This window comes from Muntiacus reevesi, chromosome 14, assembly GCF_963930625.1.
Source record: "Muntiacus reevesi chromosome 14, mMunRee1.1, whole genome shotgun sequence".
Classification (NCBI taxonomy): domain Eukaryota; kingdom Metazoa; phylum Chordata; class Mammalia; order Artiodactyla; family Cervidae; genus Muntiacus; species Muntiacus reevesi.
The window spans coordinates 34,303,567-34,328,323 of NC_089262.1; the positions used below are offsets into that span (position 1 = coordinate 34,303,567).

At 39.5% G+C, this 24,757-nt stretch overlaps 1 protein-coding gene across 4 annotated transcripts in view; it reads right to left on the minus strand.

Moving 5' to 3' along the window:
- Nucleotides 1-13,676, minus strand: part of FYB1 (FYN binding protein 1) — a 166,398-nt gene extending 152,722 nt beyond the window's left edge. For 2 of the 4 annotated variants that reach the window (XM_065905613.1, XM_065905609.1), the window contains exon 1: nt 10,800-10,883. In XM_065905613.1, coding sequence (XP_065761685.1) covers nt 10,800-10,802 — 3 coding nt within the window. In that variant the 5' untranslated portion in view covers nt 10,803-10,883. Of the gene's footprint in view, nt 1-10,799; nt 10,884-13,343 lie in introns of those variants that run through there. The other 2 variants (XM_065905610.1, XM_065905612.1) reach the window with 2 other exon arrangements.
- Nucleotides 13,677-24,757: the final 11,081 nt, after the last annotated feature.

Sequence of the window (24,757 nt, forward strand, 5' to 3'; positions counted from 1 at the left end):
AAGTAGGTGATAAAAAAGACTGAGCTAGATAGTACTTGACAATCAGTTGTCCACAGGTATAAAGACCTGATTATTAAAGACCTAAAGGTGAAAAGAAAATCTTTAAAATATTTAGAGGAAAGGTGAGGAAAATAGCTTTAATATTTGAGAGTAGAGAATAACTGTTTAAAACTGACATCAAAGCAGAAACGATAGACTGATTTTAAAATTTGACAGCATTAAGATTTAAAACTTGTGTATAAAACAGGGACACTAAAAATAAAATAAAAAAGAAGCCATAGATTCAAAGCATAAAATTAGCAATGCATATAACTGACATGAGCTTCCCTGATGGCTCAGATGGTAAAGAATCTGCCTGCAATACAGGAGAACCAACACCTGGGTTGGGAAGATCTCCTGGAGAAGGAAATGGCAACCTACTCCAGTATTCTTGCCTGGGAAATTCCATGGACAGAGGAGCCTGGCAGGCTACAGCAAGTCAATGGGTTTGCAAAAAGTTGGACATGACTGGGTGACTAACACATTCCCTTCATAAATGACATAGAGTCAACGCCTAGAATATATAAGGAATTACTATAAATCAACATGAAAAGATAATTCATAAGAAATGAACAAAGCACATGAGGGGAATTTACAGAATAGGTTACCTGAACGGTTAATAAACTTACAAAAACAAGTTCCATCTTAGTAGTAATCAGGAAAATTGAAACAAAAATGAGTTTTGCTATGCCAACAAGGGTTTAGTTTCCAAAATATACAGACAGCTCATACAAGTCAATATACAAAAATGAACAATTCAATCAAAAAATGAGCAGAAGGCCTAAACAAACATTTCTCCAAAGAAGACATTCAGATGACCAACAAGCATGTGAAAAGAAGCTCGATATCAATAATTACTAAAGAAATGCAAATCAAAACTATAATGAGGAATCACCTCATACCCAACAGAATGGCCATCATCAAGTCTACAGGGGAGTTCTCTGGTGGCCCAGTGGTTGAGAATCCACCTTCAAATGCAGGAGACACAAGTTTGATCCCTGGTCAGGGATCTAAGATCTCACATACCAAAGGGCAACTAAGCCTGAGGGACACAACTAGAGAGGTATGTGCACCACAACTAGAGAAAGCTTGCACATAGCAACAACGACAGGGCACAGTCGAGATAAATAAATAAAAAGAAAGAAAAAGGGTCTGCAAGTAAAGCATTCTGGAAAGGGTGTGGAGAAAATGGAACCCTCCTACACTGGTGGTGCTGCCACTGTGAAAAACAGTATGGAGTTTTCTTTAAAAACTAAAAACAGAGTTACCATATCATCCAGCAGCCCCATTCCTGGGCAAATATCCAGAAAAGACAAAACCTAGTTAAAAAATCACACATAAAAACCAATGTTCATAGTAGCACTATTTGCAATAGCCAAGACATGGAAACATGTTTCCAAACATGGAAACGGCATAAATGTCCATGAACAGATGAGTCAACAATGAAGATGTGACATATCTGTATCTATAATTTATATTTAATAGAATATTACTCAATATTACAAAAAAGAATTAAGCAATGTCATTTACAGCAATATGGATGGACCTAGAGATTATTATACTAAGTGAAGTAAGTCAGTGAAAGAAAGACAATTATTATGTGATGTCACTTACTTGTGAAATCTAAAAAAATAATGCAAATCAACTTATTTACAAAACATCCTCACAGACATAGAAAGCAAACTTACGGTTACCATAAGGGGAAAGGAGGGGAAGGAATAAACTAGGAGTTTGGGATGAACAGATATACACCACTATGTATAAAATTGATAGACAGTAAGGATTTACCATATAGCACAAGGAACTATACTCAATATCTTGAGATGACCTATAATGTAAAAAAATCTGAAAAAGAATATATAGATATATCACTGGGCAGCAAACCAGAAACAACAGTATTGTAAATCAAGTACAGTTTAATTTAAAAATCTGTAAATGAATAAAGTTTTGTATATAATAATAAATTCTCAAAACTCTATCAGTAAATCTGGCAATACCAAGTTTTAGGGATGATGTAGAGAAATGGGAAATGTCATAAAAGATGAGCAAGAGATAAATTGTTACAATGATTTCAGAGAAAAATTTGCTAAATTCAGTAAATTTAAAGGTGCCCAGATCCCTTATGCAAAAGAATATTTATTCTAGTACTGTTTGAAATGGAAAATAATGACAACAAATTCAACATCAGATAATAGATGACTAAATAGTAAATAACATATATAATAAGAAACAATTATTTATTTATTATAATAAATAATAAATATAATATATTTAATATAATATATAATAAATAATAAATAAATATTATAATTACAAATAAATAAAATAGGTGAAACTAGAGCTGCATGTGTCCAAATGCATATGTACTGAAAACATACCAATGTCAAGATAAAAGAATGCAAATGCAGAAATGATAAAAAAGCAAAGCGGGCAATCACTATTATATGGTATCTTATGGATACAGGCAGATTAAATAAAAATATAAAAACATGCTAGGGAAGATGAGGTGTCACTCTCAGAGCTGACATTCCTCTACCTGTAGAGGGAAGGGCATGGAACTGGGGAGGTTAAAATGAGGGCTTCAACTTTGCCTTTTTAATTTTTTGAAAAGATGGCAAAATGGCAATAATATGACAAATGGTACAATAATATGCATGAACTCTGGGTGTGAGTATGTGAACATTTGTCACGTTGTTTCCTAACATGCTACAGTATTTTAAGAAGAGAAGGGTGCAGGAGGAAAGAAAGGGCAGATGAAATGCATCTCCAAGAATTAGGGAAGTGATATTGAAGTTACCAAACCTGGAGCTGGAGCTCCCACCCATTTGCTTCAAGAGCAAGGCTGCTGAGCATTTAGTGTTTGCGCTAATGTGCTCTAAAGTGCCTCTCATTTCCTCCTCTGTGCATTGACATGTGCATGAATGAGATCTCATAGAATTTGAACTTTTCAATCTTGGCTCAAAACTTGCTTGTCATAACAGAGGAGCTTTTTTTTTTTTTTTTTTTTTTTTTTTAACACATTGGTACAGATCTTGCAGCAAAAGGGAGGTAGTCCGTTTTGCAGAAGCAGAGGACATACAGACCAAGAGTAGAGAGTAGGCGTGCATGTGAAGGGAGTGTGTGGAGGAATGTGGACTTCTATTTGGGGACAGTAGCCTGTCATTCAGAACTATGACTCACCCCCTCCAGCTTACATGATAAAGACAAGAACTGCTGCTCTCCCTCTCCATGAAAGGACTGGGTAGGAGCCCTCGTTCTCAGAGGGATTCTTGTAGCTCAGATTTCATACTCTAATTTGCCTGGGATACCAGCTCTCAACTGAGCCTCCATTGCAGCCCCTCAAATTATTTGTGGCATCACAAACTAACCCCCCTCAGAAATCCTTCACAATTTAAACTCTTGGCTGTGTTTAAATCTGGGGCTCACAGTTTTAAAGGATGAGGGAGAAAAAGTCAGTATTGACTTTTTGAAGTCAATTCAAAAAGTTGAATTAATGAAGCCCCCTATCATGGTCAAGGACATCTAAAACGGAAAAAGCCCTCCTCTCAAAATGTGACTCGGACAATGACACGGACTCCTTTGCTTGGGAGTCTCCAGTGGTTGCCAGAGGGGAACAGAATACAATCAAATTCCTTGTCATGACCCTGGAAACCCAGCAACCTGTGAAAGTTGCCTCTTTCTAGAAGCCACCTCTTTGCCCCGCTCCCCTCCTCCTGCCTCGGGTATTCTTGCAGATCCAAGCTCTCTCCGGCCTCTTGTCTTTTGTACCTGCCATTTCCTGTGTCTGAAATGGTCTTTACTGCCACATTCCCCGTGCCCAGCTTATTTTCAATCTTTGGTGCCATAATTCTCAACCTATACCAGGCCCCACTTTATACATTAAGGTTTCGATTAACCAGTCTAGGCTGGGGCCTTGAGAATAGGTATGATTTATAAGGTACTCCTGTGATTTCAATGTGCAACCAGGGTTGAGAACCAAGGCTTTAGTTTAAACATCACTGCATCAAAGACCAGACTGGTATCTAAAGAGGATGTTTCCTTCTTATGTCCTGTCTCAGCTCCTTGTTTACCTCCTTCAGAGCTCACTACCTGGTATTTTACTTACATGTTTACTCGAATTGGTGGCTCAGATGGTAAAGAATCTGCCTGCAATGCAGGAGACCTGGGTTTGATCCCTGGGTTGGGAAGATCCCCTGGAATGTCTACTCACTCCAGTATTCTTGCCGGGAGAATTCCATGGACAGAGGAGCCTGGTAGGTTACAGTCCATGGGGTCACAAAGAGCCAGACACGACTGGGCAACTAACATTTTCACTTGACTTTACTTGAATTAGCTTTCCATCTTCCAGGGAACAGTGGTCCTCCAAGTGTAGTCCCTGAACTAGCAGCATCAGCATCACCTGAAAATATCACCTAGAAATGCAAATTTCCAGGCTCCATCTCCGACCCTTCAGGATATTCAGATGTGTGCTAAAGTTAGATCCACCACATTCAGTGTGAGCTCCAAGAAGTCAGGCCCTCACCATCTTTTTCACCCTGCATTCTTTCTTGTCCAGCAGAGTCCAACAAGGAACAAGGGCTCAATGAGCCTTCATTAAATAAAAAGTGATAACACATTTCTTCTGTAAGTAGCTTACATGCAAATTGTGAGCTGACTGAAAGGAGCAAAACAAACTAATAAAACCCTCAAACCAATTTTATACTTCATTTCTTAAACATTCTAAGGTTTATTGGTAAAAGATGTTTCCCCTCACTAACTGTGAACATACAAAAATCTGTGTGTGATTCACTATTTTCTCCTCACTATCTTTCAGGAAATCTACGACTTGAAATGTGCCTAAAAGTATTTATCATGTGGACAGTTATCATTCTATCATTTCAATTTCGGGCTGTGAAGTGAGATAATTTGTTTAAAGTTTCAGATTATGTTAATTTCCACAGGATCAGATATTTGAGAAGTAGAATCTTACTTTTTTGTCCTTCTGCTTCTAAAATGTAGAATCATATTATAAAGAACATCAAGGAACCCATAACCAACCCTCTACCCTTACTAAGCAACTTGAGGAAGAACTGGCAAGACCGAGTCAAGATCCCACTGCAAAGCCAGCACTCCCTGCCACCAGGTAGCTAAAATCCATCGTTCATTATAGCTTATGTCCTTGTCCTCACAAAACCCCATGTACTTTTCTACCTAATTCCCACAAGTTTCTACAGTTCCTCTACCAATAAGTTATAGGAAGAGAGTGATAACAGGTGATTTCTCAATAACCACTTGGGCCACCATGTGGTTCCACTTTCTAATACCCGCTTCCGGCACTCAGCCTGGAAGAGGAGGGTTTAGTTACACCAGTAACACAGAACTTAGAGAAAGGCTAAGCATTTGATCATTGAATCCCTTTTTCTGAGCCCTGGGGTGGAGAGCCACAAAGCCAGTGACCCCTTCAGTCTCCCACCCCAACAGCTCTGCAAGAAGATTTCTGTAAACTGATCACTCTGAAAATAGGATAATTCATAATGGTACTAGCAGAAGTTACAAGCAGTGCCTCCCAGATCTAACAGAGGTGGTCACCAGCCTCAGGAAAGGTCCTTGGCACTCCTAAAAACCAGTCCCAGGCTTTTCTTGAACCACTATCTTCCTTGGTACCTACTTTTTCTCAGATGCAGCATAAAACAGAAAAACTCAGGCCCCGAGAGCAGACAGAACTGTGCTCAAATTCCAGTCCCAGTATTCAACAGCTGTGTGACTGTGAGTAAGGGAATCACCCTCCCCAAGAGTCAGTTTTCTCAGCTAGAGAACAGGAACAATAGCAGTAACTGTTTGCAAGGAGGTGATAGGGATTTTATGGCAGAAAGTGAGGAAGAACTAAAGAGCCTCTTGATGAAAGTGAAAGAGCAGAGTGAAAAAGTTGGCTTAAAACTCAACATTCAGAAAACTGAGAATATGGCATCCGGTCTCATCTCTTCATGGCAAATAGATGGGGAAACAGTAGAAACAGTGGCAAACTTTATTTTGGGGGGTTCCAAAGTCACTGCAGATGATGACTGCAGCCATGAAATTAAAAGACGCTTACTCCTTGGAAGGAAAGTTATGACCAAACTAGATAGCATATTAGAAAGCAGAGACATTACTTTACCAACAAAGATCTGTCTAGTCAAGGCTGTGGTTTTTCCAGTAGTCATATGTGGATGTGAGAGTTGGACTGCAAAGAAAGCTGAGCACCAAAGAACTGATGCTTTTAAACTGTGGTTTTGGAGAAGACTTGTAGGAGATCCTTGGATTGCAAGGAGATCCAACTAGTACATCCTAAAGGAAATCAGTCCTGAATATTCATTGGAAGGACAGATGCTCAAGCTGAAACTCTAATACTTTGGCTACCTGATGAGAAGAACTGACTCATTTGAAAAGACCCTGATGCTGGGAAGGAGGAAGGAGAAGGGGACGACAGAGGATGAGACAGCTGGATGGCAGCACCAACTCAAGGGACATGAGTTTGAGTAAACTCCAGGAGATGGTGATGGACAGGGAGGGCTGGCATGCTGTGGTCCATTGGGTTGCAAGGAGTCGGACACGACTGAGCAACTGAACTGAACTGAACTGATAAGGATTTAATGAGATGGTGGATGTCAAGGCTTGGGCTTTCCTGGTGGCTGAGATGGTAAAGAATCTAGCTGCAATGCAGGAGACCTGTATTTGATCCCTGGTTTGGGAAGATCCCTTGGAGAAGGGAATGGCAACCAACTCCAGTATTCTTGCCTGGAGAAAGCCATGGGCAAAGGAGCCTGGTGGGCTATAGTCTACAGGGTTACAAAGAGTTGGACACAACTGAGTGACTAATACTTTCACTACTTTTTCATGCCAAGGCTCACAAATGTTAATGGCCATTATTATTATCTTCCTGTGTTCACTAGGAGTCTTTATACCTCCTTAGGAAATCATTTTTATTTGGGGCTGGAAAGAAAGAAACCAACAGCCTGGTGGGTGCCTGCACTTTTATAGGTGCTTTATAATTACAGTATTATTCACTCTTTAAAACAACCTTTCAAGATACTGTCATCGTCGTCTTCATCATTGTTGGACAAGGAAACAAACTCAGAGCTTAAGTGACTTATGAAAGAATCATGCAACAAGAAAGCAAAGAATAAGTGGGTAGAAATACAGCCTTTGACTGATCTATGATGTCTCCCAAGGAGAGAAAGTAGAAGAGTCTTTTCCCTTCCTTTTATATGCTACCTGCCGTTCTGCAACTTGTTATAGAATGTCAAAGGCAATGTTGGGGAGAGAGAAACTAAAGGAAATCTACTTCCTTTTTAAGTATAAGCTTGATAAGCTACAAAGGCATCCTATACCATTATTGCAACTGGGAAATTCGTGCACCATGCCACTATAGAGTTTATAGTTTCGTTGTTTTTGTTGTTTAGTTGCTAAGCTGTGTCCAACTCTTTTTCAACTCCATGGACTGTAGCCCATCAAGCTTCTCCATCCATGGGATTTCCCAGGCAAGAGTACTGGAGTGGATTGCCATTTCCTTCTCCAGGAGACCTTTCTGACCCAGGGATTGAACCTGCATCTCCAGCATTGGCAGGAGGATTCTGTACTACTGAGTCACTAGGGAAGCCCTCACTATATAGCAGGTAAAACTAAAATGTGTTGTTTTACAAGAGGGCAACTTGGTTAAAAATCTAAATATATCTGTTTTTTTAATCTACCTATTCTTTTAGCATTTCTTGCAATGGAAAATAATTAGGCAACAAACGTAAATGAATGTTTATGATAGTCTTACCTGTATGACCATAAAGAAAGAAAAATAAAAAACAATCTAAATGTTCAACTATATGGAACCGATTAAAATAAACTACTGGTTCCAAACAGGAAAAGGAGTACATCAAGGCTGTTTATTGTCACCCTGTTTATTTAACTTATATGCAGAGTACATCATGAGAAACACTGGGCTGGAAGAAGCACAAGCTGGAATCAAGATTGCCGGGAGAAATATCAATAACCTCAGATATGCAGGTAACACCACACTTATGGCAGCAAGTGAAGAGGAACTAAAAAACCTCTTGATGAAAGTGAAAGAGGAGAGTGAAAAGTTGGCTTAAAGCTCAACATTCAGAAAACTAAGATCATGGCATCTGGTCACATCACTTCATGGCAAATAGATGGAGAAGCAGTGGAAACTGGCTGACTTTACTTTTCTGGGCTCCGAAATCACTGCAGATGGTGATTGCAGCCATGAAATTAAAAGATGCTTACTTTTTGGAAGGAAAGTTATGACCAATCTAGATAGCATATTAAAAAGCAGAGACAATACTTTGCCAACAAAGGTCCGTCTGGTCAAGGCTATGGTTTTTCCAGTGATCATGTATGGATGTGAGAGTTGGACTGTGAAGAAAGCTGAGCACCGAAAAATTGATGACTTTGAACTGTGGTGTTGAAGAAGACTCTTGAGAGTCCTTTGACTGCAGGGAGATCTAACCAGTCCATCCTAAAGGAGATCAGTCCTGGGTCTTCATTGGACGGACTGATGCTGAAGCTGAAACTCCAGTACTTTGGCCACCTCATGCGAAGAGTTGACTCATTGGAAAAGACCCTGATGCTGGGAGGGATTGGGGGCAGGAGGAGAAGAGGACAACAGAGGATGAGATGGTTGGATGGCATCACCAACTCAATGGGCATGAGTTTGAGTAAAATCCGGGAGTTTGTGATGGACAGGGAGGCCTGGCGTGCTGTGATTCATAGGGTTGCATGAGTCGGACACAACTGAGCAACTGAACTGAACGGAATACAATACAGTCATTAAAAATGATTCATTATTAAAAATGCTTTCATAACTCATATATTATTCAAGATATTTTAAATTAAAAAGCAGATAAGGGAATGGCTTATAAAGTATGATAGCACTTATAGAAAATTATATTTATAAAATACATTTTAAATGACAAAATTCTAGAAGAATCTATACTAATTTAGCAACGATTGCCCCAGGTGATAGGACTATAGGAAATATGTATTGTGTCATTTCTGCATGTCTATATTTCTAAGAAATTTTCTTTAATAATGTGTTACTTTTACAATAAGATTGTGTTCTTTTAAGAAAACATTATGTAAGACATCAAACAATTATCCAATTAATTATTAATTATCCAATTAAACCTTTCTTTTTTCTTCTATTACCATCTTGTGTTCCCTAAGAAAATTCAAATAACCCTGTAAACCACAATGCCCTGACGTATTTTTGAAAAGAATATGGCAATTAAGGTCAAGATCTTTTCTAAGAATCCTAGATCTGCAGGTCAAGTATGGAAACATTAGTGAAAGTGATGGTCGCTCAGTAGTATCTTTGCGACCCCATGGACTGAAGCCCGCCAGGCTCCTCTGTCCATAGAATTTCCCAGGCAAGAATACTGGAGTGGGTAGCCATTCTCTTCTGCAGATCTTCCCTCCCCAAGGATCAAACCCAGGTCTCTTGCATTGCAGGCAGATTCTTCACCATCTGAGCCACCTCTGCACTTTCCCCACTTTGGCTCACAAGATTTCAGACTACAAACTCGTGCCATGCATTCTTTACCCTGTCCATTCCAGTGCCTGCAGGGTGCACTCTCTTCCCCCACCAAGTACCTGTAGGGATCATTGCTTCAGTCCCCATTTTCCCACTGGGAGGCGGCAAGTCAGTCATCTTCTCCATAAGGAGAGATTTCTCAGTCACAAAGTCGTGTTTGACTCTGTGACCCCATGGACTGTAGCCCACCAGGCTCCTCTGTCCATGGAATTCTCTAGGCAAGAATACTGGAGTGGGTTGCCATTTCCTTCTCCATAAGGAGAGAAGGGGTGACCAATTTCTAGTCTTACAGGACCTGGAGAGTTGGGGAAAGTTGCATGGAATTAAAAAAGCTATCTCTCTTATGGACTTTGGGAGCCTAAGAACACCACATGTATGAGAACACAATCGATTATACAGAGAAATAATAGGAAACTAGCAGAATATTAATGCTGTAGTTAAGGTTCATTATGAGTTAAGCTAGTTTTTATGGCACACTGGGAACCCAGTCACGATTTTAAGTGTGCTCCACATAAGGATTTTCTATTAACTTTGGAACACAACCTGTCCCTAAGATTTGGACTGTTTGGATTTTGTTTGCTTCTCTTAATTAACATAATAAGCTTCATTTTTTTCTCTTTCTTTTTTTAAATTTTAATTTTTCTCTATGTTGTAGGGGCATGTGGGCTCTTAGTTTCTAGACCAGGGACTGAACGGGCACCTAGAAGTGTGTAGTCTTTACAACTGGACCACCAGGGAAATCCCCTAACCTGCATTTTTCTAAACAAAAGAACTCCTCGTGTAAAACTTCACTATGTTGTCAAAATGACACTCATGCTCAGCAATATTGCCCAATGTATATCACTGGCGTTTTCTTCAGTTTTCCAACGTGCTCATGAGAGGAGACTTGACTGCCCCGTGGTTCTAAACGAACCATCTTAAGAAGCAAAGACTAAAGAATGTAGCTTTTCTTTCTTTAAGGCATAACTCTTCCTCTGTTCGGAAGGCTAGAGTCAGAAAAGGGAACTCCTGCAGCCACAGTCTCTCAACTGGTATAATAACGCCTTAGCAACTTTATTAACAAAGGGAACGACGATGAGATAAGCAAAAATTCCAGCGGCTTGGAGGACCTGCCCGTGAGGCACACCCACCCCTCTTGCTCTATGTAGAAAAGATCAGATGTTTGCCAGGAGATGAAAGAGTCATAAAATCTATTACTTACCATTTTTTATGAACGAGTTGATGTGGGTGGCACACAGCGACTCCGAAGATGCTGTAACTCGGACAGTGAATGTGCAAGTTAGCTACGCAGACAGTACTTCCTTTTTTGAACCCCGTGGTCTGTCCAGTTTTCACACATTGATATATAAGGTTTATTTGCATGTTATCTCAGCCCTCAGAACATTTGTGTAACTGGCCATGTTTATCCAGTTACTCTGCCTTACTGATATGAAAACAGCTACAGGTAGAGCTTTGAAGTCTTAAAGATTGACACAGAAGTTTTTAAAAAGTGTCTGAATAGTAAATTTTGTGTATGTTATTAATCCGTTTTATATATAAAATGAGTTTGTAGAGGATTCATATTAACATGTTAACAGTGGTTGACTTCGGTGGAGATATTAATATAAATCCTTGTTTCGTACTTTGCTGAGTTTTTGACTTTTCAATTTTGAGTATATAATACCTGTTTAAAACAGAACTATAATCTTAAAAAGAACAAAATGATAATGATAATTTTAACCATCAATTTCAATGCATTTAAATCTATCTCATCAATATTTAAATATAGGACATGTTTTAACCTTATCATAAGATGTTATTCATTTCATTAAAAATATTAAGTACATGACAGTCTAGGTTCATGTGTTAATTTTTTGGTAATATTTGTTAGCAACTGACATCTTAATTTGAGGTTGCAGATTTCTAAATCTTGTAAGTATTACCACATTAACCTAATAGAGGGGCACCAATTTTTTTTGTTTGATCCTGAGTTAATACTAATTACTACCATGACGATAAAAATTCTTTAGTAAATGGATGTTTCCTTTTATTTATTTCTTAAACAAAAATGTTTTTCAAAGTTGAGATGTGGTTAGAAATATGGATAGAACCATTGCCAGGACAAGACAGAAAGGCAGAGGAGGGGTCAGTTCCCAGAAGTAGAAAGGAATTTGAGATTGCCTTGAAATTGTAGGTATTTTTAAAATGGGGCTTGAGGTTACTCAGGAGCTAGGAGAGTAGTCAGAAATTAAACTGTCTCTAGCACATCATAAGTGTTCAATGAATGAATGGAGGAGGAGGGTCAAGGTAAGGCAAGTATGAGAAAACTAGGCATTTTTTTAGACAAAGACATTGCCAGAAAACCTCGAAATGGAGACATTCTTTAGCATAACCAGAAAGCCTCTCATCCACTATCTGTTGGAACAGTACAAATTAGGGTCGAAAGCAGAAGCTTTTCACCTGGCAGCCCATTAAAATCACCTGGGAAGTTTTAAAAAATCCAAGTTTTCAGGTTTAACCTGAGACCATTAAACAAAGACCTCTAGTTTTGAGTTCCAAGCATCAGTGTTTTTTAATACAGTTCCCCAGGTAGTTTCAAGGTACAGGCAAGCCTGGGCTCTAAAAGGAGGAGCAAGTGACATGTGAGGGAGATGACAAACAGATTAGCAGGCAAGATTCACCAGTGGAAATAATCCTGATGTTCTGACACTGTTTACTACTAAGTTTATCAACATATTTTCACCATACACTACATAATAATTACTTTTTCTTGATCATTCCATGACTTTTCTCTCTGGGTCAGTCAGTTGGACAAAAATCACATGATAAATAAAAAGTGAACAATTTCCGTTAACAATTTAGCACAAGTCTCTGCTTAAATGAACACTGAGTTTCAATTTATTCATTTGAGTTCCATTTCAGTTTGTGTTTATTTAATATTTCTAAATGTAGTATATTTAAGAGAAGTATTTTGGCTAAGAAGAAACAGGCTAAAGCTCCCATCCGTAATTCATAATCCACCAATAAGTTTTTAGTTTTTGGAGCATAATCATTTTACTTCAAAAAACATGTATTTCAATCATCACTTATGTGAGTACATTTCCTGTGAGGTCAATTAAGTATGCAAATCCTTGAGTAGGAAGATGAAACAGGAAATGCAAGAAAGCTGACACACAATAGAATGATACCATCTGACGAAGATAAATTTTTTTTTTTTTTGGTGGTATAGGCACTGAAATTATTCCTGCTAGCAGAAGGGTGAAGTACCTTAGAGAATGCAAATGTGGTTATAATTCTTCAGATCTCTTTTCATAAATTTGCATTCTGGAGAACTATTTACGGTCAGGCAATGGTAAAATTAGGCTGTCTCCCTGGTACACAGTGACAGCTAGATGGAGACTGTGAGGCTCAGAGACAAAGTCGGGGGTGGAGGGGCTGGCAAATCCAGCTTTGTTTTTTTTTTTAAGTCAGTTTACAAGATGGAAGCAGGGACCTCTAATAACAATGTAAGTCACACTGCTTATGCTCCTTATTTAAAAACATCGTCGTTGTTGTATCTATCAGGTTTTAAAAGGAGCATGGTTGAAGCTGTTAGCATAGAGGGTTAGAAATACTTAGAAACTCTTACATGATTGATTTCAGCTTTGTAACCTGAATGGCTAACATTTTAGAAAAGAAACAAATGGTCATCTACTTTACGTGTTCAACATTCACAGGACCGGACAAGACCCCTGAGATAGGAGAACAAGAGGATGTTGAGTCTCACCTCTTCCAGGAAGCTTTCTCTGCTGCTGGCTCATTCATCTCCCCCTTTCCTGGATTCCTGTAGAGTGAACCTGGAAATGAAGCTCTTTGATATCTTTGCCTTTTATGGTGCTCCCATTGTATTGGCTGCATTAAGTTTGGCTCCCTAACCAGATCTGAAATTCCTCCAGTGTGAATTATTTTTTGTACTTCCTTCTGTCACCCTAAGAGCATAGAGTAGCTTTTACTCTTTTTAAAGCTTTTTTGGCTTATGTGTTCTTTTCAGAATCTGATAAAAGCAGTATATAGTTTGCACATTAATTATGCATGTGCACAGTCTTCCTTGAAGCCCATCATTTCTGGGAAGCTGTAGAAGAACTCTTGACTAAAATATCTTCAAATACTAGGAGATAGTCACTATATTGGCGCTTTTCAATGATGAAATGAAAGCACAGAAATGTTCAGTGATCCCTTAAGTTTCCAAATTAGGGAACTGGTCAGCTGAAACTTCATTATTTTGTAAACTTGTCTCCTTTTATCAACATGCATTTGAACCTTGCCAGGAAAGAACAACTCAAACTCACAAAATAGATTCATAGAAATTCAAGGAAGTTCTAGTCTCCCTGTGTGTGGAGATATGGAGTAGCCAAATGAAAACTAACAGGAAAAAAGCAGGATAAGAACAGGCACGCTTTAAAACACTGTGCAGGAGGAAATGGGTAGCTGCTTGATTTGGCTTATTTCTCTTTCACTTTTCGTTTTGAAAACAAAATGGGTGTTTTTCACTCTTGTACTTTCTATTTTTGATGAAAGAAGGCCTTAACCCTTTCAGAACATCCATGCGCTGGGAAGAAATAACATGTTACACCAGTGAAAAATCAATTTCTCTTTCGAGAAATCCTATATTTCAATAGGATCATTACCTGAAAACTGGGTTTGCCTCTTGGTGAGTGTCGAGCCAAAAGACACACCAAGCCAAAGCATAGGAGAAGGAAGGATGTTTTTACTTGCAACAAGTAAGGAGAACACTAGATATCTTTCCCAAAGCAGTATCAGCTGGAACAGCAACATTGGGGAAGTTTTAAGTTAAGTGTATATGCATATTCATGAAGCGACTTGGACAGTTAGCAGTCCAAACTTTAATTGGCTGAAGTCACTAGAGTCATCAAAGGTCAACATCATTTTCTCTTGTTGTTGTTCAGTCGCTCAGTCATGTCCAACTCTTTACAACCCCAAGGACTGCAGCATGCCAGGCTTCCCTGTCCTTCACAATCTCTTGGAGTTTGTTCAAACTCATGTCCATTGAATCGGTGATGCCATCCAACCATCTCATCCTCTGTCGTCCCCTTCTCCTCCTGCCTTGAATCTTTCCCAGCATCAAAGCCTTTACCGATGAGTTGACTTCGCATCAGGTGGCCAAAGTATTGGAGCTTCAATATCAGTCCGTCCAATGAATATTCAGGGTTGATTTTCTTTGGGATTGACTTGTTTGATCTCCTTGCAGTCCAAGGGACTCTCAAGAATCCCTCTTAGATGATCTGGTGGTTGAGGGCTTCAGGCTGATCTTTAGCACTCTCAGTGAAAGACTCCCACTGAACTGCATTCTTTTGTTCCCTTAATTGTTCCCTTAATTTGTTCTCATTAATTACTGAGACTTGTTCAAGGACAAGCATTGTGGCCAGGCTTAGAGCACAAAATGGTTAAGGCAGAAAATGACTTCTCTTGTGTCAAGAAAGTCATACAGCATGCTAAGTCCCTTCAGTCGTGTCTGACTCTGTGTGACCCCATGGACTGCAGCCTGCCAGGCTCCTCTGTCCATGGGATTCTCCAGACTAGAATCCTAGAGTGTGTTGCCATGCCCTCCTCCAGGGGAACTTCCCAACCCAGGGTCGAACCTGCACCTCTTAGCTCTCCTTCATTGGCAGGTGGGTTCTTTATCACTAGTGCCACCTGGGAAGCCCCTGGAAGTGTTCTATGTTATATATTAATTTACTTACAACTTTCCTATTTTGCATATAATTTGTATCTTACCCTCTCTTGAGATTTGGGCACTCCTAAAGTTTTGCAGGGGCTTCCTTGGTGGCTCAGATGGTAAAGAATTTGCCTGCAATGTGAGACACCTGGGTTCAATCCCTGGGTCGGGAAGATCCCCTGGAAAAAGAGATGACAACCCACTCTAGGATTCTTTCCAGGAGAATTTCATGAACAGAGCCCTGGTGGGCTACAGGCCACAGAGTTGGACACAACTGAGTGCCTAACAAATACAGAGCTCTGTAGGATTCTGCTGAGTCTTGTAATCCTTTTATCTTACTGGGTCTCTAAGAAAACATTTAACCAACACCATCAAAATATACACCTTCATTGGGTTGATCATTACCTTTGAAAATGTGTTAATGATAATTGCACTTTAATGAATAAAAGAAAAAAAAGGTCCTACATGAAAATAGATCTGTTTTCCTTTTTGTCCTTCCCCATTCATTCATTTGTTCCCATTTTCCTTCCAAACAGGAAAGTGATGCCAGAACAATTTGGAAAATAAGCTGATAGGCTTTGGGAATGAATAGACTCAGAGATGATGACAAAGGGGAAAATGGATCACTATCCCATTCTAGAGTTGTTATCCTGTCCCACTGTTGATTAACTGCAGGTGTGAATATTCTCATTTTCTCAGTCTGTTGTTTAACTTTTAAAATTTATTTTTAATTGGAGGATAATTGCTTTACAATATTCTGTTGATTTCTGCCATACAACAACATGAATCAGCCATAAGTATACATTTATCCCCTCCCTTTTGAGCCTCTCTCCCATTCTCCCTGTTTAATTTTAAAACAGAAATATTTCCATTTTCAGTCAGTTCAGTTCAGCCACTCAGTCGTGTCCAACTCTTTGCGACCCCATGAATCGCAGCACGCCAGGCCTTCCTGTCCATCACCAACTCCCGAAGTTTACTCAAACTCATGTCCATCGAGTCAGTGATGCCATCGAGCCATCTCATCCTCTGTCGTCCCCTTCTCTCCTGCCCCCAATCCCTCCCAGCATCAGGGTCTTTTCAAATGAGTCAGCTCTTCACATCAGGTGGCCAAAGTATTGGCATTTCAGCTTCAGCATCAGTCCCTCCAATGAACACCCAGGACTGATCTCCTTTAGGATGGACTGGTTGGATCTCCTTGCAGTCCAAGGGACTATCAAGAGTCTTCTCCAACACCACAGTTCAAAAGCATCAATTTTTCGGCACTCAGCTTTCTTCACAGTCCAACTCTCACATCCATACATGACCGGTGGAAAAACCATAACCTTGACCAGACAGAGCTTTGTTGACAAAGTGATGTCTCTGCTTTTTAATATGCTATCTAGGTTGGTCATAACTTTCCTCCCAAGGAGTAAGCGTCTTTTAATTTCATGGCTGCAGTCACCATCTGCAGTAATTTTGGAGCCCCCAAAAATAAAGTCTGACACTGTTTCCACTGTCTCCCCATCTATTTCCCATGAGGTGATGGGACCAGATGCCATGATCTTAGTTTTCTGAATGTTGAGCTTTAAGCCAACTTTTTCACTCTTCTCTTTCACTTTCATCAAGAGGCTTTTTAATTCCTCTTCACTTTCTGCCATAAGGGTGGTGTCATCTGCATATCTGAGGTTATTGATATTTCTCCCGGCAATCTTGATTCCAGCTTGTGCTTCTTCCAGCCCAGTGTTTCTCATGATGTACTCTGCATATAAGTTAAATAAGCAGGGTGACAATATACAGCCTTGACGTACTCCTTTCCCAATTTGGAACCAGTCTGTTGTTCCATGTCCAGTTCTAACTGTTGCTTCCTGACCTGCATACAGGTTCCTCAAGAAGCAGGTCAGGTGGTCTGGTATTCCCATCTCTTTCAGAATTTTCCACAGTTTATTGTGATCCATTTAGTATGGGATAAATAATGATGAAGTCATACAGCTTTTTTTTGGGTGCACTCTTAGAATATATTTCAAAATTGTTTATAATAATAGATTTAATAGCATCCCCAGTTTATACTCTTTTTCCTTGAGTTTCTTTCTTTTCTCCTTTTTTTTAACTTTAGAATTACTCTATTCTCTCCATTTGAAAGATTACTCAACCTTAGTCTTTTTTGCACCCTATTGGTCAAATCAGGATTTGTCAGACTAGAAATCTTCCTAAATACAAAACTATTTATGACTTAATGCAAAATTGGCCATACCTGAGTTAAACTAGTGACAATTTTCTTTTTGGTCAGAAGGATAGTAATATTTCTATTTTCAACTCTATAGTACTTTTCAGAACAAAATACTACTACTTCATAATGCTATATGGAGGATGTAAGAATATCTATAATATAGCTATGAAAATAAACATATTAGAACACAATCTGTGAAATGATTCAGTGTCTTCCTGATCCTCTTTTCTCTTGTCCTTTCCATGTAGATTGACTTTAGCAGGCTAGCACATGGTTAAAAAAAATCATTGATCAACAAATGATACTGGGATATTCACATTGCAAAAGAATGAAATTGGAACCTTACCTTATACCATATACAAAAATTAACTCAAAATGAATCAAAAACCTAAACATAAGAACTAATAAAGTATAAGACTCTTAGAAGAAAACATAGGGGGAAAGCTTTATATGGATTGACTTGGATTCAATGACACCAAAAGCACAGGCAACAAAAGGAAAAGTAGGTGAATTAGACTTCAACTTTAAAAACTTCCTGCAAATCATATATCTGATAAGGAATTACTTCCCAGAATATATAAAGATCTCATACAACTCAGCAGCAATGATAACAGCAAACAGGCAAAGGACTTAAACAGAAATTTCTCCAAAGAAAAAAATACTAAAAATCAATAACCACATGAAGAGATGCTCAACATCATTAATAATTAATTAGGGATGTATAAATTGAAACCACAATGAGACACCACTTCATACCCCACTAGGATGGCTATTATTTAAAAAAAAAAAAGTCAAAGTCACAGAGATAGAAAGTAAAATAGTGGCTACCAGGTTGGGGTGGTAGGGAATGGAGAGTTACTCTTTAATGAGAGTTTCAGTTTGGGATGATGAAAAACGTCTGCAGATGGATAGTGGTGATGGTTGCACAACATGAATGTACTTAATGCCACAAAACTCTATTGTTAAAAATTGATCAAATGGCAAATTTTGTATAGTGTATATTTTGCCTCACACACACAAAACAGCCTCCCTTAAAAAAAAAAATCACTGAATCCACCAATTAGATAAAGGAGAGTACTAAGCTACTCTGCCATATATTATCCTCCATTTTCAGGTTTAATCCTCTTGGCTGTCTAATGTCACATACATTAGAGTCAAATTTGAAAAGATTTATATCAAAAGCCTTGCATGATAACATAACAACAGCAATTATTTATTGCTCTTTGGTGCCAAGGTCTTTATATGCATTATCTCAGTGAATCAACCTACCAATTCTGTGAAGGAGATATTATTATCCCTGGGTGTATCTTGGGGTTTAAGAGTTCAGTAAATGATCTACTATTAAAAAGCCACACCATTCCATTCTCTTGAACCATTTCACTGCTCTCAGTAGAGTAGTTGGTAATGACCGTGAGGTGAGGGTGGAGGGGCTGGAAGGTGGACTGGTGAACAGAAGGATAGATGGTTATTCTATAAATTACTTGTGTGTGTTTGTGTATGAGAGAGAGACACATTCACAAGCAGAGACTGAGAGACAAAAAGTTTTATTTTCTTTTAAACTAAACTTAAGCTTGAGTCTAGTCTTTATTCACCATTTTGGACAGTTTTTCATAAATATCGAGACACTAACTCAGGAGCTGTTCTTGTGAGGTTTTGGATGTAGTATTCTGCTGTATTTGCAATCAAATACACACTCAAAAGGCCTTGGGGAGATAATGATGTAAAACAAGACAGCTCTTGGCAGTGATATATGTCTGTCGTATCATAAGTAGAGTAAATAAGCAACTGGAGTTTTATGTATAAAAAAGGAAAACAAAAAAACGTAGTATTTCTCTGAAGCTTTCTTTCCTATTAGGCCCAAGGAAACATGAATGCCCATCCAGCTTCCCCAGGTCATTTGATAATGGCTGGAGTTCAGTAAAATGAACTGAACATAAAGTCTGAGTGTCAGAAGGCTATTCCCCCCACACATCCTTCTCTCTGAATTTGTGGGGTGGCCTCTCAGAAGGCTGGTTATACTGTGCTCAGTCTGGCAGGACCAAGTCAGGACTTCCCTTCTCAGGAAACTTCAATCCAAGTTGAACCATGTAAGCCTTAGCCTCCAGAGCTCTTCCTCTCCCCCAGTTTCTGGTGCTAATTCCTGTTGGGCAGTTTCTGGTGTCTCAATGGTGCACCCTGCTGGAAATGCTCTACCAGATACACACCACCTCTGGAGGAAGTTGGAGAGTATCATTGTCAACAGTCAACCTACATTGTTTCCCCATTTCCAGCAAAGGGACTCTGATAAATCATTATGCTAACCCTCAGGGATCTCATCAAGGCTCAGCTCTTTTCCTGTTTGACATTTATAATTCACAAGGATGCAAGGAATTCTCAGTAGTTAGTGTGGTAACTCTTCCTTGATTCAAAGGCTCTACATCAGAAACTCTTTCAACAGTGGATTGTCTAGGAACAGAGGGTAGTGTTTCTATGCACTGAACATCCTAATTCTTTCTGATTGACTCAGACTTCTAGGGGAAGGAAATAGGTATTCTTGAGTGCCAGTGCTATTTTATACCCTAAAGGGTTGGACATTGTTATTTTTAGAACACCATCTCTGTGTCCTACCTAGTATTAAAATACATGTCATATCCAACAGGCTTTTTGTTTGCTAGGGGAAAAAAAAACACTTGAAAATTGCTTCTTAAATTTTTCTTTTGAGGAGAGACAAGATGGCAGAGGAATAGGTACAGCTCTCTTCACAGTACATCTCTCTCCACAAAGATGTCAGGAATATATCTTCAGATGCAGAGGATCTCACAGAGAATCAGTTGAGTACTGGCAGGAGTCCCTGACCACCAGAAAGGAAAATATAGTTTTGTGCAAAACTTGGTAGGATGAAGGAAGGAAGTGGGTGGGTGGGGAAGGGAGGAGAGAGTGAGTGGCATCTGATCTGTACCTGGGGGTGGGTGAGCTGAAGCAGGAGAGACACTTGCATCCAGGTCAATCAGTTGGGACAGAAAGGGAAACATTTGAGGCTGTCAGAGAGTGAAGCAGCCGATCTGTGACAGTCTGAATGGATTGAGGATCACAGAAACAATTCGTGTTGTGGTCCTACATACCCTGAACAGGGAGGCAAGTCCACTGAAATGCACCGTGGCTGGGAGCAGGAGCATGGGGATTGGGGAGCAATCCCAAGGTGAGGACAGTTGTTGATTGTGGGAAGATGACCAGAGGGGATGGGAGCGAGGAAGTCCATGGTGAGGAGTGCCTTTGGAGGAATGCTGGGCAGCTATGGAGGCAGAGTGTTGAGTCATCACAAGGGGTGGAGCCATCATGAATACCTCTCTCTCCCCACTCACTAGCAACCAATAGAAAAAGACCTCAGCAAGGGTGGACTTTTGAACGCCTAACACGCTGAGCAATAGTAAAGGACCCCCCAGGGGTGCCTTTTGAGTGCCTCCTGTGCTGAATAATAGAGAAGGACCAGTCAGGGAGGCCCTTTGACCACCACCTACCAGAGACTAGAAGAGAATTCTAATAGTGCTGTATCTTCTGCACCTGTTACTGATGGCTTTCCTATACGCCTAGAGCTACTGGGGTCCCTGCAATACAAGCAGCGGTACCATCTCCACGCTAGGTCCTCACTGGGGCAGCGCTGCCAGAGGCTAGAAAAGGATCCTCATGGCACCATATCTCCAGTGCCTGTGGTGCTCGCTTCCCTGAGCACTTGGTGCCACTGGGATCCCCGCTATACAAGCAGCCACGCCACCTTCACAACCAGTCCTCACTGGAGCAGACCCAAGTCCTCCAGGGAAGCCTCAGGAGCAAGCTTCTGTGGAGGACTCACATAAAGAAAGGGGAAGGGAAAGTGTTAGTCGCTCAATGGGTCTGAGTCTTTGCAACCCCATGGACTATAGCCCTCCAGGCTCCTCTTTCCGTAGAATTTTCCAGGTGCAAATACTGGTTTGGGTTGCCATTCTCTTCTTCAGGGATTTTGATAACCCAGGGATCAAACCTGACTCTCCCACATTGCAGGCAGATTCGTCACTGTCTGACCCATGAGTGAAGCACCCCCACGATTGGGATCCAGGGATGGAATGGCTAAGGAAGAGGTTGGAAAACCTTTCCACCAGCTGTACAAGGTGAAGATTAAATCCACACAATCACCTAGGCAAACTCTGTGCCTATGTCATAAATATATGAGCATTCCCAGAAAAGAAAATGCCCTAGCTCTGGCAGCTGTGGACATTGGAGGCTAGAACACGCAGGAGTAGGGTCAGATAAGTGAGCTAATTAGTCCCACAGCAGGTCCAAAGACCAGACCTCCAATGCCATATTGGAGGGCTTCCTAGATAGATGGCGGTGTGCTATGGCCCACAGCTGGGAAAAGGACACTGACTGTGTTTTATGGAACACATAAAAGACAGTTATTAGTATTCTTATATTTTGATTTGTCCTATAGTTCTGGATTTTTTTCTCTGTTGCTGTGATTGATGATTTATTACTGTTATCTCTATTCAGGCATTTGAGAGCTTTTTCTTGTTTTTGTTTTTTTTTAAGCACACTTTTTATTTCCTTTATATATTTCTACTTCAACTTTGGCTTTCTACAGATCTGCGTTTTTATGTTTCTTTTTATTTTGTTCTTGTTCTTTCCTTGTTATTATACATATATATATATACACACATAGATCTTTTTAATATACTTTTATTTAACTTTGCTTTTCCACTTTTCTTGTTTTTCATTATGCTTGTTTGTTTGTTTTCTTTTCTTTGCTTTATTCCTCACCTGGCATTCTGCTTTGGTCTTTTTTCTGTTTTAGTTAGTTTTGTTTTTAATTGTTTGATATTTTTGGTTTCCTTTACTCACTGGGTCACTCTCTTGTACTTTGTTTTCTTAGGTCTGTTTTGGTTTTTTGTGTGTGTGTGTTCGTTTGTTTTTGTTGTTATTTGTCTGAATTTGCTTTTACCATTTGTCTGGGGCTTGTTTTTTGTTTCTTGTTATTTTGTTTGTTTATTAGTTTTTTGTTTGTTTATTACCCTTTATTGCCATAACAGATGGCTTGTTCGGTCTTCATTCTCTGACCAGAGGTTGGGCTTGAGACTCTGGGATGGAAGCACTGAGTTCAGGGCACAAGACTTCTGAAGAAATACTGACCTCAAGGAATATTAATCAATGAGAACTCCCACAAAGACTTTCATCTGTATCCAAGACCTGGCACCACCCCAACTGCTGGCAGCACCCACCTCAAGATGCCTCACTCAAACAAGAATACAAGAACACAAACTCAATCATCAACAGATATCCCAAAACACACCACCTCACACAACTCTGTCCATCAGAGGGGGATAAACTCACCTCCTTCCACCAGAACACAGGCACAGTCCCTCCCAACATGAAGCCTTCATAAGCCACTGGACCAACCTCACTCACTGAGGACAGAGACCAAAAACAAAGGGAACTATGACCCTATAGCCTGGGGAAAGAGACTTCAAAGACAGTAAGTTAAGAAAATGGAAAGACAGAGAAGTATTGTGCAAAGGAAGGAAAAAGGTAAAAATCCACAAGATCAACAAATGAAATAGGCAAACCACCTGAGAAAGAACACAAAGTAATAATAGTAAAGATCCAAAATCTTGAAAACAAAATGGAGAAAATGCAAGAATACTTAACACACTTAACAAGAACCAAGAAGAAATAAAGAAAAAACAAACAGTGAAAAACAACGCAATGATTGAAATTAAAAATACTGTGGAAGGAATCAAGAGCAGAATAACTGTGGCAGAGGAATGGATAAGTGAGCTGGAAGCTAGAATGATGAAAATAACTGCTGAAGAGCAGAATAAAGAAAAACAAATTAAAAATATTGAGGACAGTCTCACACACTTCTAGGATAACATTAAGTGCACCAACATTCAAATTACAGGGGGCTCAGAAGAAGAAGAGAAAAAGATAGGGTCTGAGAAAATTTTTGAAGAGATTATAGTTGAAAACTTTCCTAACTTGGGAAAGTAGTCAATCAACTCCAAGAAGCTCAGAGAGTCCCATCAGAATAAAACCAAGGAGAAACAAACTAAGACACATATTAATCAAACTAACAAAAATTAAACACAAAGGAAAAAATATTAAAAGCAGCAAGAGGAAAGCAGCAAGTAACATCCAAGGGAAACCCCATAAGCTTAATAGCTGATCTTTCATCAGAAACTCTACAAAGGAGAGTTTCCAGAAAGGAGTGGCGGGATGTACTGCTGGGGGTGACAAAGAGTCAGACATGACTTAGTGACTGAACAATAACAACAGCAATGAAAGGGAAAAATCTACAAGATTGCTCTACTCAGCAAGGATCTCATTCAAAATTGATGGAAGAATCAAAAGCTTTACAGACAAGTAAAAGTTAACAGAATTCACCACCATCAAATCAGCTTTAGAACAAATGCTAAAGGAATTTCTTTAAGTAGGAAGCATAAGAGAAGGAAAAGACCAACAAAAACAAATCCAAAATAATTAAAATGCCAATAGGAATATATATATGAATAATTGTTTTAAATGTAAGTGGGTTAAACACTCTAACCAAAAGACAGAGACTGGCTGAATGGATACAGAGACTTACTTACAAAAGTAAGACCTATATTTATGCTGTCTATAAGAGACCCACTTCATATCTAGAGGCACATACACACTGAAACTGAGAAGAAATTCCATGCAAATAGAAATCCAAAGAAAGTTGGAGAAGCAATTCTCATATCAGACAAAATAGACCTTAAAAGTAGAGACTTACAAGAGATAAGGAAGGACGCTACATAGTGATCAAGAGATCAAAACAAGAAGGCATGACAATTGTAAATATGTATGCAGCCAACGTAGGGGCACCTCAATAAATAAGGTGAACACTAGCAGAAATAAAAGGCAAAAATTGAAAGAGGTTAGCAGAACCAATTTGTCATGTGAATGCTTACATGTGTCTGACTCTTTGTGATCCCATGGACTGTGGCCTGCCAGACTCCTCTGTCCATGGGATTTTCCAAGCAGAAATACTGAAATGGCTTGCTATTTCCTACTCCAGGGCATCTTCCTGACCCAGGGATTGAACTGTGTCTCCTGTGTCCCCTGCATTGCAGGTGGATTCTTTACCACTGAACCACCAGGGAAGCCTCATCCAAGAGGAAGACATAACAACTGTAAATATTTATGTACATTGGGGCACCTCAATACATAAGGCAAACACTAACAGACATAGAAGGGGAAACTGACAGTAACACAATAATATTTGGGGACT